We start from the raw sequence: 14,553 nt of genomic DNA on the forward strand, positions 1-14,553 counted from the left end.
AGAAAGTCATCAAGCTGTGGCACTGACACAGACTAGGCCCTGCTCCTCACATCCTGGCCTAGCGGGACCGCATTTTGGTTTTTGGTCCAGAGACAAGCTATCCCAACAAGAAAGACTTCCACCTGAAGATTCCCTTGCCTGTACCAGCGATACAGTTCAGCTCCTGTCCTTGGGAGTCCTTTCATCAGGGAGGAGGGATGGTCTGACAGTCTATACTCTATTTGGAAAGATTTACTTTAAATAAATCAGCAGAATACCAGTGAATGCCTATCTTCCCTGAGATAGCTGGGGGTTCATATTTCACAGAACCTGTCTGAACTGTTTAATATGAATTATGTACCAGTCTGCAGAATACCAGCGAATGCATGTCAGTCTATGAAAGATAGGAGCATGACAATAAAAAGAGAGATCCACAGCACAGGATTTAATCTTGGGGAAAGGAGAAATAAGGATCAGTATATGCAAATAATTATTACTTGGAAAACAAATCAGGATATAGATATGTAAATATAACTCTACTCAGAAGAACAATATGCAAGTCAGCTATTGCAAACAATTATGGATTGAAAATAATAATAATACTATTCAATTTTCATCTACCCCCTTCCACCAGTCCAAACTAGTTAAAAGTATTGCAGCTACACAGGCAGTTACCCTACAAATTAAGAGAAAAGAAAAAGACAGCTACCTATCCAAGCAAGGATGCAAAGGAAACAACTGAACGTCGGGTACTGTACTATGGTTAGGATTCAAAAGAACGGAGATGAAGGGAAAAGGCTGGAAAAATAAAACGATGAAAAATAAACCTCACCAACAAATAACTATTAAAATAAGAAACTTATGTCTGTCTTTCTCTGACTCTCTCGTACAAAGGTTTTGATGAATATCTAAGGTAGTGTCTATAGCTTCTTTCACTCACTCAGCATTTTATGGTTTCTTCCCTTTAAAGAATCTTTGATGTGAGCAAAGAATGGCAAATTGATTACAGCTGTTTCCTGTGCATTATTTGATAAGAAATACAAGAGGTACGCTGAATGACAATCCTTCCATGCTCTGGACAGCTATATGGTTTCCCCCCAGTGAGGTTTGTTTTGTATGTGTAGCAAGGGTGCACCCCTGACCGAGGCTCTTTCCACATTCCAGACATTTATACGTCTTCTCCCCTGTATGGATCCTTTGATGTAAATTAAGACTGGAACCATGCTTAAAGCTTTTTCCACATTCAAAGCATTTATATGGCTTTCCCCCTGTATGTATCCTCTGATGTGCCTGCAGACTGCCATTTTGACTGAAGCTTTTTCCACACTCCAAGCATTTATAAGGTTTGTCCCCTGTATGAGTTCTTTGATGGGAAGTAACAGAGCTGCTCGAACTGAAGCCCTTTCCACACACCAAGCATTTATATGGTTTTTCCCCTGTATGGGTTCTTTGATGTGAAGCAAGGGTGCCACTCTCACTGAAACTCTTACCACACTCCAAGCATTTATAAGGTTTTTCACCTGTATGAGTTCTTTGATGTTTAGTAAGGGCGCCACTCTCACTGAACCTTTTTCCACACGCCAAGCATTTATAAGGTTTGTCCCCTGTATGAGTTCTTTGATGTGAAATAAGGTTGTAATGCTGACTGAAGCTCTTTTCACACTCCAAACATTTAAAAGGTTTCTCCCCTGTATGAGTTTTTTGGTGTCTAGTAAGGCAGCGAGTGTAACTAAAGCTCTTTCCACACTCCAAGCATCTATAGGGTTTCTCTCTCGTATGTAATATCTGTTGTATTTTCAGGGCTTTTTGGCAACTTAAGATTTGACTGCACTCTGGAGACATTCTTGTTTCCTTTAGGTGATAAGTACTCCCTTGAATATTATTTTCACCATCCCCAGAAGCACTGGATCCATCCCCTGGCTTCTGCATTTGTCTGCCTTCTTGTCTCTTTGTTCCATCTTGACTCTCCAATTTCCATTCCTGCCCCTCAGCTCTTTCCCGTAACAGTTCTGATGGTTCCCCCTCAGCTGTGATCATCCAGATATCTCCTGAAGGAATAAAAAGGAAAACTGGTAAATCACTGTGGAGAAAACTTGTGTATATATCTGCCTGTTTATGATTTGTACTTGAAAAAAATATTTCTGGGACCTCTGTTGATGTCAGAGTGTAATCGTCAAAATTCAAGACCTTGTACTGTTATTTTGTTACTTGTTTCAGCAGCAGCTGTTTGGTGACAGGTTATGAAGAGAGAGAGAAAGAGGATTGCTTTCAATATTTATAGACCGGACCTAGAGCCGAGTGCCCCCTCACTTGCTACATCCCTTAGCCTTGCCATAGCCTTTTGGTTGGAGTGAGGCAAGCACCAGCAACTCCTTGCATGCTGAGGAAAAGTAGCCAGGATAGAGAGACGTTTGAGGGTGGGGAGGAAGGAAGATCTCCCTCCTTTGAGGGTAAAGGGCCAGAAGAGGTGTTGAAGGAAATTATAAAGTGAGATAAAAGGTTAAAAATGTATTATAAACAAACAAACCAGGAACAGAAAGGAAGGGGGGAAAGCAAGAAAGCTGTTGTGACGGACAGGCCTAGGATCCACCCTGTTCCCTCATGAGCCAATCCTGCAAGTGGAATGTTCAGAAGGGGGGAGAATGTAAAAATACTGTTTTGTCAGTTAAGCAGGGCAGTTGAGATGGAGTTAGTTAGGACAGAGTTCAGATCAGATGGAGTTGGGGGTCTGGTGTGTTCAGTTAGAGAGTTAAGCCAGTCAGTTGAGATGGGAGTTGAGTTGGGATTAGCAGAAGTATGCTGAGGGTTAGAGGCAGAGAAATGTTATGATGTGCTAGGAAAGGAACGGGTTAAATGAAGAGACATGGAGACACTTCAGGGAAAGGTCAGATCCGTAACAGTCACACTTAGGTGCCAGGTATGTATGCTTGTCTTCAAGAAGTTCTTGGTTCAAAAATAAACATTTTGTCTTTGCTTCACCTAACTTGTTAATGTTGGGGCTTAACAGGTTCGGAAATAGTATTGGAACCCATATAAACTTGGTCATGTACTGGTGTCATATTGGGACATAACACTCTCACCATTTACATTACTGCTCCTGTTTTGGGCAATCACATCATGGGCTGTCAGTAACCTAAGTGGGGTTTTAAAAGGCAGGTGGGGTGGGATAGCCGGTTCCAGTGAGGGGAGAAAACTAGGGGAGCGGACTTGGTTGCCCTCATCTGGGTTTTAAGTGGACTGTCACAGTTGTTATAGGTTATAGGAGGAGGAATTGAAAGTAAAAGGACCAGAGAGGAGGGATGAAAGCAACTGGCTGGGGTGGGGTTGGGAAATTAGGTTCAAGTGGAGTGTGTAAAGAGAACTGGGAGAAGAAATTACAGAAGATGGGTAAACAATACATTGAGAAGCATGTAGGAGTAGAAAGAGGAAAATATAAAAGCAAAAGCCTTTTCCACTTAGAGCTTCTGAATCAGCAAATTCTGCCTAAAATGGATAGAACCAGCTGCTCCTGGTGCTATCCACCTTAGTACTGTGTACTCTGAATGAATGGTAAATCTTACCCACCCAACGCCAATAAAAAAAACTTGACATAAATAAGTAACAGCAGAAATGCCCAATTGCTATAATGGCTATTTAAGCACCAGTATCCGAGGCAGTATAGGGTTCACAAGTGCTGTTGCTTGTGGGGTTCCCATAGGCATTCGGTTGGCTGTGAGACTAGAATCCTTTACTAGATGGGCTTTTGGCCTGATCTTCTTATACTCTTATGTCCAAGGTAACTCCATCCAGTGACCTAAAACGGATTCTTACCCAGAGAGATGATCATCTCATGAATCTGCACCATGACCTCCTTGTAAAGAGCTCTCTGGCCCAGATCCAGCAAGACCCATTCCTCCTCGGTGAAATGCAAGGCCACCTCCTTGAAAGTCACAGACCACTGGAATAAGAAAACAAACACCTTCCTCATAAACATGCCCAGGCAAAGTGTGGAAATCATTCTTCACAATCTGAAGGCAAGTGGGGATATTTCCTTCAGTGTTCACATATCACTGGGTCAAGATGGCATCTGCCTAAGGGTAAAGTTCTTAAAGAACTCAAATGTGGAATTGCTGATCTTCTAACAAAAATATGTATCTTGTTCCCAAGATTGCTTTCCATATCTGGGGACTGGTAACTGGCCAATCTAATAAGAATTTTTTAAAAAGGGGGATCCAAAAGGTATCTGGGAAATTAGAGGATGATTAGCTTAATACCTCTTTTGGGAAAACAAGTGGAAAACATTATTAAAGGCAGAATTACTAAATATATAGAACACACCTTTCTGAAGCAGAACCAGAATGGCATCCACCCTCAGAATAACGTGTACAGTCCTGCTAGCCTCACCTCAAAAAGGATACTAAGAGCCGTAAAAAGGTTCAGAAAAGGGGCAACCAAAATGATCCAGGAGTCGGAGCAACTCCCCTGTGAGGAAAGGTTACAACATTTGGAGGTTTACACTTTAGAAAAAAGATGAGTAAGGAAGGACATGGTAAGAGATGTATATAATTATGCCTGGTGCACCAAGACAAGCGTTTCTCCTCTGATACCATAGTAGATGGCAATGCAAGAAATGTTGACAGCTTCTGGAGAAGAAACAAAAGGAACTGCTTTTTCACCCCGCACAGAGTTAAACTCTCAAATTCACTACCGCTATGTGCATTGATGTCTGCCAACTTGGATGGCTTTAAAAGAGGATTAGGCAAATTCATGGAGAAAAAGGCTATCAATGGCTACTAACCACGAGGGTTAGGTACTACCACCACCGTTGGAGGCAGTACACTACTGAATACCAGTTCCTGGGAATCACTGGAAGAGTCCTGGTTGTACTCAGGTTCTGCTTGTGGGCTTCCCAGAGGCAATCAGGATGCTGGACTGGACAGATCTTGGGCCTGATTCAGGAGGGCTGTTCTTATGCAGTGTTCAATGTTTCATGGGAAAAACTGAGTGCACCCAACAGCCTCCCTCAGAGGCAATCCCAGGAGTACAAGGGTAAGAGACAAGGCTCCCTACAGCTGGTTCCTCTGGAACGAGAAAGGACCCACTCTGGCTGTCCTCAACTTGTCTCCCCAGTGATCTTTCCCCTACCAGAGGCGGCTGCATGGTGGCTGTTTTCTCTCCAGGGTAAAGGGGGAAGGATCCAGAATGTCGCTCCGCTGCCATTTCCCAGCCTGCAAAGGGTGAAAAGATGGGCCAGTCATTACCTAATTAGCACATAGCCCTATTTATTTATTAATTAAATTTCTATACCGCTCTGCCTCCCAGAAGGAGCCCAGAGTTGCAGAGGCCATAAAACACTAAAAAAAAATCTAAAGAAAACCACTTAAAAGCAAAACATCTTTTAAAAACATCTCAACATCTTTAAAAACCATTCCAGTGCAGATGCAGACAATTCAAATCCTCAAATTGAAAATTAGGTTCTGAAATTGCACCAACGGGCAAGAGAGGAGCGACCAAACCTGGCCCGAGGGGCAAAAATGTGTTTGGAGAGACTAGTGAAGGCATTTCAGTTTATGAGAACCCCTGTGCTAGGTAATACTGATGGGGGAACACTTCAAATTCAACAATTTAGATTTCTGCCCGTTTTGTCACAATTCCCAGAGACAGAGGGGTCCCACAGCACATCTGAATATCTAAGCTGCATCCCTCTCTTCTGCTACAAAGCTATGGGCAAAGGGGTCCTCCTCCAACTCCTCCTTCTAACCAGGAGATGTGGTTAGATTTCAAACTCAGATGGCCTTTTAGAAACAAAACAAACACACAAGGATTCCTCCATTCCTCTCTCTCCCTCTCTCATACTAGAACTCGTGGACATTCAAAGAAGCTGAATGTTGGAAGATTCAGGACAGACAAAAGGAAGTACTTCTTTACTCAGCGCATAGTTAAACTATGGAATTTGCTCCCACAAGATGCAGTAATGGCCACCAGCTTGGACGGCTTTAAAAGAAGATTAGACAAATTCATGGAGGACAGGGCTATCAATGGCTACTAGCCATGATGGCTGTGCTCTGCCACCCTAGTCAGAGGCAGCATGCTTCTGAAAACCAGTTGCCGGAAGCCTCAGGAGGGGAGAATGTTCTTGCACCTGGGTCGTGCTTGCGGGCTTCCCCCAGGCACCTGGTTGGCCACTGTGAGAACAGGATGCTGGACTAGATGGGCCACTGACCTGATCAAGCAGGCTCTTAAGGATCTGCCTTAAACAGCGCCAGTATTTTAGCCTACCCAGGAGTGGGTGGCTGGGAGGGGCAGCACTACACACCTGACCTCCCATCGGTGGTGTCACTGCTGCCTACCTTGAGGGAGAGGGGGAACAGCAAGACAATGGGGAGGCCGGGCTGTGTCGGCAAAATGGTGGAGCCATTCAGGTGCTCCACACACCCCAAACCTATCCATCACCTCACCCCTCCCTGCCAGCTACTCCTGGGTCTATCCAGTTTTAGCACTGTGTACTCTGAATGAATAAGTCCCACCCACGCACGGTCAATTCAAGACCCATCCAGCCAGAAAAAAGAGGCTTGGGATAAATAAGTCATACCAGATGCGCCCCTTTGCTATAATGGCTATGTCACCACCAGTATCCGAGGCAGTATGGAGATCACAAGTGGGGAGAGTGCTCTTGCACTCATGTTCTGCTTGTCAGTCTCCCATAAGCATCCAGGTGGTTCCCACTGAGAACAGCATCTTGGACTACATAGCCTTCGGCCTAATCTAGCAGGGCTCTTATATTTTTATGTCTAGGGTAGGTCCATCAACACCCTCCTAGTGCTCAAATTGGGATCCTTACCCAGAGAGGTTATCATCTCATGAATCTCCAACATGACCTTCTTGTAAACAGCTCTCTGGCCTGGATCAAGAAGGACCCATTCCTCCTCAGTGAAATGTAAGGCCACCTCCTCAAATGTCACTGGACCCTGGAAGAAGAAACCAAACACCTTCCTCATGAAAAAAATTTTTTAGGCAAGGTATGGAAATCATCTGCCCTCCACTCATAATCTGAAGGGAGACATGGCAAGTGGAGATTTTTCCTTCAGTGTTCACAAATCACTGGATCAAGATGGCATCTGCCTAACACTAAAGTTCTTAAAAAACTCAAATGAGAAATTGCTGATCTAGCAAAAAAATGCATGTTGTCCCTGAGATTCCCTTCCATATCTGAGGATTGGTAAGTGGCCAATATAATCCAAATTTCTAAAAGGGGATCCAAAGGGTATCTGGGAAATTAGAGGCTGGTTAACTTAGTACCTCTTTCAGCAAAACATTATTAAAGACTGAAGTAGCAAACATATAGAAGAACAAGTTTTTCTGAAGCAGAACCAGCATGGCTTCCGCTCTTAGAATACCTTGTACAATTCTGGTCACTTCACCTCAAAAAGGATATCACAGAGCTGTAAAAAGTTTCAGAAAAGGGGCAACCAAAATGATAAGACTGAATACCACTTCCTGGGAATCACTGGAAGAGTTCTGTTGCAGTCAGGTTCTGCTTGTCAGCTTCTCAGAGGCTGGTTGGCTACCGTAAGAATCAGGATGCTGGACTACATGGGTCTTGGGACTGATTCAGCAGTGCTCTTCTTATGCAGTATTCAAAGTTTCATGGGAAAAACCGAGTCCATCCAACAGCCTCCCTCAGAGGCAGTCCTGGGAGTAGCAGGGTAAGAGACAGGCCCCCATGCAACTTGTCCCCTGTAACAAGGAAGGACCCACTCTGGCCTTCCCCATCATGTCTCCCCGATTATCTTTCTCCTACCTGAGCTGGCTGCATGGTGGCTGTTTCCTCTCCTGGGTAAAGAGGGGAGGATTCCGAATGTCGCTTGGATGCCATTTCACAACCTGCGAAGGATGAAAAGGTGGCCCAGTTATTACCTAACTAGTTAACAGCCCTATTTAGTCACACCCTCATGTCAACATTGAAAATGAAATTCTTAAATTGTCCCGACGGGTGAGAGGGTGGCAACCAAATGGGACCCGAGAGGCTAAAATGTGTTTGAAGAGATTTATTTTAAAGACATCAGCAGAAGACCAGTGAATGCATTTCAGTTTATGAAAGATACAAGCGCAGTCATATCAAACAGAAATCATCAGCACATAGGACATGAATGAATCTTGGGGAAGGGAGAAACAAGAAACAATATATATAAATACTGACTATATAGAAAAGCAGAATATGAATTTACTCAGAAGAAGAATATGCAAAGTTAAAATTAACTACAACTTAACTGTTGCTGAATCCTACATTGGCCCACCTAAATTCCACCAGCCCTCTAGTTTAAGCTTCCTACATTATCTCAGCTGGCCTAACTACATGGCCATTTAATTTAAGAGAAGACCATCCCTCCTGCACCCGCCTTTCCCCTCCATAATCATCAAACCTCCTTTCTTTTATTACCCTTTACTTGGTAGCCCGTTCCTTCCCCCCATACACATACAAAAATCCTCAGCCATTCATAAGAACATAAGAAGAGCCTGCTGGATCAGGCCAGTGGCCCATCTAGTCCAGCATCCTGTTCTCACAGTGGCCAACCAGGTGCCTGGGGGAAGCCCGCAAGCAGGACCCGAGTGCAAGAACACTCTCCCCTCCTGAGGCTTCCGGCAACTGGTTTTCAGAAGCATGCTGCCTCTGACTAGGGTGGCAGAGCACAGCCATCATGGCTAGTAGCCATTGATAGCCCTGTCCTCCATGAATTTGTCTAATCTTCTTTTAAAGCCATCCAAGCTGGTGGCCATTACTGCATCTTGTGGGAGCAAATTCCATAGTTTAACTATCCGCTGAGTAAAGAAGTACTTCCTTTTGTCTGTCCTGAATCTTCCAACATTCAGCTTCTTTGAATGTCCACGAGTTCTAGTATTGAGAGGGAGAAGAACTTTTCTCTATCCACTTTCTCAATGCCATGCATAATTTTATACACTTCTATCATGTCTCCTCTGACCCGCCTTTTCTCTAAACTAAAAAGCCCCAAATGCTGCAACCTTTCCTCGTAAGGGAGTCGCTCCATCCCCTTGATCATTCTGGTTGCCCTCTTCTGAACCTTTTCCAACTCTATAATATCCTTTTTGAGATGAGGCGACCAGAACTGTACACAGTATTCCAAATGCGGCCGCACCATAGATTTATACAACGGCATTATGATATCGGGTGTTTTATTTTCAATACCTTTCCTAATTATCGCTAGCATGGAATTTGCCTTTTTCACAGCTGCCGCACACTGGGTCGACATTTTCATCGTGCTGTCCACTACAACCCCGAGGTCTCTCTCCTGGTCGGTCACCGCCAGTTCAGACCCCATGAGCGTATATGTGAAATTCAGATTTTTTGCTCCAATATGCATAATTTTACACTTGTTTATATTGAATTGCATTTGCCATTTTTCCGCCCATTCACTCAGTTTGGAGAGGTCTTTTTGGAGCTCTTCGCAATCCCTTTTTGTTTTAACAACCCTGAACAATTTAGTGTCGTCAGCAAACTTGGCCACTTCACTGCTCACTCCTAATTCTAGGTCATTAATGAACAAGTTGAAAAGTACAGGTCCCAATACCGATCCTTGAGGGACTCCACTTTCTACAGCCCTCCATTGGGAGAACTGTCCGTTTATTCCTACTCTCTGCTTTCTGCTTCTTAACCAATTTCTTATCCACAAGAGGACCTCTCCTCTTATTCCATGACTGCTAAGCTTCCTCAGAAGCCTTTGGTGAGGTACCTTGTCTTTTTTTTTTTTACAATAATTTTTATTCAAATTTTCATAAAACAAAATCATAAAACATTCAAAGACAAAAAACAAAACAAAACAAAAATGATTAAACAAAAAAAATAAAATGGACTTCCGGGAAGGGTGACTTCGCTTGTGCCTGCTTTTGGGACGGGCTCCCGCCTCAAAAGAAGCTTATTCAGATATAAATCAGTCAGAACATTTTTTTTTTTGACTGATGAAATTTCTCCCGGGCAGGGAGAAACGTAGAGATCAACCTCAAAAGCCTGTTTTTGTTGGGAGGACTGGATTTCATTAATTTATGAGATAAGGTCCAGCCAACAATGCCGGACGGACTTCCGAACAAGCTCTATCTGTTTAAGCGATACGTTTATCTTTTCTTTAAAGAGAGAACGGACTAACAGGCAATCACCCTTCTTTCTATTATTTTTTTTACTTGGTTTAAATTGTTGCAGCAAAAGGAGATTTGTCAGATTGATCGGCTTTGGACAACTTCTGGGTGAGCTATAACTCTTCTCTGTTATTCACGAAATTAACAGCTTATCTCTGTTTCTGTCGCAAAAAGCTGTCCTGGAAGTGCATCCTAAAGATATAAACAGAAGAGGGATTTCTATTCCTGATTTCTATTCCAAGGAATATTATATTGTCTGGGACTATTCTCTTTTTGGTCTATTTTATTTTGACGAATCTGCTTCTTCACGACGCCACTAAATGTTTTGATGCTGGGAACTAAATTTGTTTTGCATTCTTGAACATAGAGAGATAAGGCAGGTTGCTCTGTTTATACTGTGATGTCATCAAGCCTGGAATATTAACCCAATTGTTGCTGAAATAAGAAGTGGTTCTTCTTTATTTTTGTTTTGCTTTGTTTTCGTGGTTTTAAAAATGGCAATCAAGAAAGTGGCTGAGAATCTGGAAGTAACTATGTTTCAGAAAATAATGGATGAGATTGAGATAACGAAACAAACCCTGCGACAGGGTAGTAAGGAGCTGAAAATTGAACTGAGCAAAATGACGCAGGAGCTTAAAGAAATAGGGGATCCTGTGAGAGAGGAGAATGAGATCAGAGATGAGAAAAGAAAAAATAAAGGGAAGATACAAGCCCTGGAGATTGGAACAAATGTGGAATTGGAAAAAGATCTGGAGTTTATGGATTTTAGAAATAAAATCTACTGTTTGGAATTTAACGTTATCTCTGAAGAAATTAATGAAGATATTAGAGATAAAGTTATCAATGGCTTGGATAATCTTCTGGACTGGAATGATGTGATGGAGCTTGATATAGAGAAAATCTATGGAATTAACTGCAGCCATGTGACAATGGAAAAACTCTTAAGAGATGAGCCAGTGCATTTTGTAAAAAAGAAGAACACAGATATGACTTTACAACAGTATTTCAGCAACTTATTCAGAATGGATGGCAAGAAAATATTTGGGATAGAGGAAATTCCCATCAGACTCTTATTATATGACTATGGCTACAACAGTAAGATTATTATGGAATAATGATAATGGAAGATTGGACACTGAAATTACTGGACTTAACAGGACTATTGAAGATGGAAGATGGAACTAATAGGGATAATGGAATAATGGCTATTGAAATTATTGGACCTAACAGATTCTGATGAGATGGATTAATCAAAATGTTTATTTGGACTATGGTTATGACAATAAGATTATTATAATTATTAACGAGATGGATTAATTGACATGTTTATTTGGAGAAAAATTGATAGATATATTTCTTAAAGAATTGAAACCTCTCTTTGACTTTTTGTGGAAAGAATAAAGTAATGTTTATGAGATTTGATGATTAATTAAGATAACTACTGGAGGAAAGTGATTTTATAATATGATTTAAGAGACAGGATTGTTATATATTGTAGACCTATAACTGATTTGATAGGTGAGGTACCTTGTCAAAGGTTTTTGAAAGTCTAAGTACACTATGTCCACTGGATCACCTCTATCTATATGCTTGTTGACACTCTCAAAGAATTCTAATAGGTTACTGAGACAGGACTTTCCCTTGCAGAAGCCATGCTGGCTCTGCTTCAGCAAGGCTTGTTCTTCTATGTGCTTAGTTAATCTAGCTTTAATAATACTTTCTACCAGTTTTCCAGGGACAGAAGTTAAGCTAACTGGCCTGTAATTTCCGGGATCCCCTCTGGATCCCTTTTTGAATATTGGCGTTATATTTGCCACTTTCCAGTCCTCAGGCACGGAGGAGGACCCAAGGGACAAGTTACATATTTTAGTTAGCAGATCAGCAATTTCACATTTGAGTTCTTTGAGAAGTCTCGGGTGGATGCCATCCGGGCCCGGTGATTTGTCAGTTTTTATATTGTCCATTAAGCTTAGAACTTCCTCTCTCGTTACCACTATTTGTCTCAGGCCTTTCCATCTCAACTCTCTACTGTTTACTTAAAATCAGCATTCTTTCTGAATGATTTTTTTAAAAAATGTATGCAGTTTCACGTCTGACTGCTACTTTTGCTCCCTTCGCAATTTATTTATTACATTTATACCCCGCCTTTCTTTTCTTGATTGAAACCCAAGGAAGCTTACATGGTTCCCAGGCAGTCTCCCATCCAGGTACTAACCAGACCTGGGTGCTGGCCTCATGTGCCTTCAGACCCTAGCCTGCAACCAATGGAGCAGTGGAAGTCAGGCTCCAAAACCTAGCCTTGTCTTCCACGCAGCCTGAGATTTTTCTCTCCCTCCCCCCTCCCCAATATCTCCACACAAAGTCCCTCTTAGGGTGCTGTTGACAACCAGGTTCCTTCACTAGCTGAGCACAGAAAGGGCCAAGCTGGCTTTTTTTCTCCTGCTGCTTTCGGGGAAGGCCACCACCATCACCACTATAGGAGAAGCTGCCCAATATTTTAAAGAGCTCAAGGAGGGCGGGGGAGGGGACTTTTTAGTGGCTTGAAAAGCAAGGGGCTGATTTAATGAGAAGTGATCTGGGGAAGGGGGGGAGAGGCTACAAATTCTAGCCTATATTCTGATGGGCAGATATAGATATATCACCATGATTGACACTATGGGGGCTTTCCCTAGCCATCAGAATGGCTCAACTCAATGTTTGGAACAAGGCCAAATCCCATACACAGTCTTGGGTTCCAATTGAACTAGGCAACCGTTACCAAATGACTAAAAAAACATTGTGGGTGATTTAAATAAACCAAAATCCTTTAACATCGACAGGGCAGAAGTGAGAAAAGGTAAGTCTTGCCTACTTTTTTTTCTGCCAGACCCCTGCATTTTTAACATCCACCCGGCACGTAGCAAGAGAGAGAAGCACTTCCTCTCCGACCAATTTGCATCAATTTCAGGAAAAGCTTTTAGATTTTAATTTTATTGTATTGGTGTGTCATTTTACGTTATGTTGTTCATTTTGTATGTCGCCCAGAGTGACTGGATGTCCAGCCAGATGGGCGACTAAGAAATCCAATAAATTAAACTAAATTAAGCTTCGCTTCCTAAACATTTTTTAGGATGCCAGGCGCTACCTAAAAAGCATGAGGGAAGGGCGACATGTTTGCTTGTTAAATTAAACAGCAACGTTAATTCTGGGAGAGAAGGCAAGGGAGGACAGCTCGCCGGAAGAAGTTTACACAATAATGTCATGCCTAAAGTATCAAGGCTGAAGTGAACAGGGAGCCAAGAAACATGAAGTTGCCTTAATACCGAATGAGACCAGCCGGCCCTCTAGCTCAGTACTGTCCACTGACTTCCTTACCCACCGCCCCAAATTGTGCCCCTTGATCTTGGGGCTCCCGCCAGGCAGGCCCCCTCTACCATCCCTGCAAGCAAGAAGAGACTCACCTTCTCACTCGCTGCATTTCTTCCAGGCAGGAGGGACAGGAAAAGGAAGTCCCCCTTTCGCAATCTTCCCTTCTGCTCTAGGAACGGCTGCTCTATTGTTGTTGTTAACCTTTAAAGAGCCCAGTGGCGGAAATCAGCAGCTTGCTTTACGTAGAGGTGCTGGGCACATTTTTGGTCTGCGTGTCACTTTTCCATATAGGAGTTTGAAGGGGGAAAAGCCTCCCTATCTTCTTTACCTACTAGATTTCTGTTTGTACATATATATATTTTTATGCCATGCATGAAGGAACATTCAACTATGGTTACATGCACACCATAAATTTAAAGCATTTTTATACCTTGAATAATCGTGGGAAGTATAGTTTGTTAAGGGTGCTTAGGCTGTAGCTCTCTGGAGGGTAAACTACAGTTCCCTGGATTTTGGGGGGGAAGCCATGTGATGTATATGTGTTCTCTGGATGTGCCCTATGTCACAACCCTCCCCACCCCAGCCCCTCTGGCAGTCTGAAATGGGCCTTCTTAATGTACTGCCTTCAGGTCGATTCCGACTTATGGCGACCCTATGAATAGGGTTTTCATGAGGCTGAGAGGCAGTGACTGGCCCAAGGTCACCCAGTGAGCTTCATGGCTATGTGGGGATTCAAACCCTGGTCTCCCAGGTCGTAGTCCACCACCTTAACCACTATATCACACTGGCTCTCGTCTGAAATGGTACCCTCCAGAAACAGGTTCCCCACCTTCTCTTCCATGAACAAGGCTACTGTGGAGAATGCTTACAGTCCAATCCTAAAGCTCCTCAGTAATGAGTCCCAGTGACTCTACGTCAGTGGGTCTCTTACTCCTTCAGAAGTGGCTTTCAGAGTGCAGCCTAGAAGCAGAAATATTGTTACTGTTATTATTCATTGAATTTGTTGCCCATCCATCACCAGAAGGCCCCAGGTAGCATGTTACAACTTAATTAAAACAGTTAAAAAACCCAACCCACCTACAATCCCCAAATCAATAA

At 42.9% G+C, this 14,553-nt stretch overlaps 1 protein-coding gene across 2 annotated transcripts; it reads right to left on the reverse strand.

Annotated features, from left to right (window-relative positions):
* Window positions 1-411: 411 nt before the first annotated feature.
* LOC133381322 (zinc finger protein 501-like) lies at window positions 412-13,622 on the reverse strand. 2 transcript variants are annotated; one of them, XM_061620308.1, is made up of 6 exons: window positions 13,548-13,622; window positions 7,760-7,842; window positions 6,800-6,926; window positions 5,104-5,186; window positions 3,790-3,916; window positions 412-2,027 (listed from the first exon to the last, which is right to left on the reverse strand). In XM_061620308.1, the coding sequence occupies exons 2-6, from the start codon at window positions 7,832-7,834 to the stop codon at window positions 1,003-1,005; spliced, it is 1,437 nt and encodes a 478-aa protein (XP_061476292.1). In that variant the 5' UTR covers window positions 7,835-7,842; window positions 13,548-13,622; the 3' UTR covers window positions 412-1,002. The 2 variants fall into 2 exon arrangements, with proteins under 2 accessions (XP_061476292.1, XP_061476293.1); XM_061620309.1 differs by lacking the exons at window positions 7,760-7,842; window positions 13,548-13,622 and adding an exon at window positions 7,450-7,747.
* Window positions 13,623-14,553: the final 931 nt, after the last annotated feature.

Source organism: Rhineura floridana, chromosome 3 (genome assembly GCF_030035675.1).
Source record: "Rhineura floridana isolate rRhiFlo1 chromosome 3, rRhiFlo1.hap2, whole genome shotgun sequence".
Taxonomy (NCBI): Eukaryota; Metazoa; Chordata; class Lepidosauria; order Squamata; family Rhineuridae; genus Rhineura; species Rhineura floridana.

Bases quoted from the DNA above. Each gene is read 5' to 3' on its own strand.
- LOC133381322 (XM_061620308.1), bottom strand. From the start codon at position 7,834: ATGGCATCCAAGCGACATTCGGAATCCTCCCCTCTTTACCCAGGAGAG. The intron at 5,187-6,799 runs GTAAGGATCCCA...CACCCTTTGCAG, and splicing joins TGAGATGATAACCTCTCTGG to GCTGGGAAATGGCAGCGGAG. The intron at 2,028-3,789 runs GTAAGAATCCGT...TTATTCCTTCAG, and splicing joins TGAGATGATCATCTCTCTGG to GAGATATCTGGATGATCACA.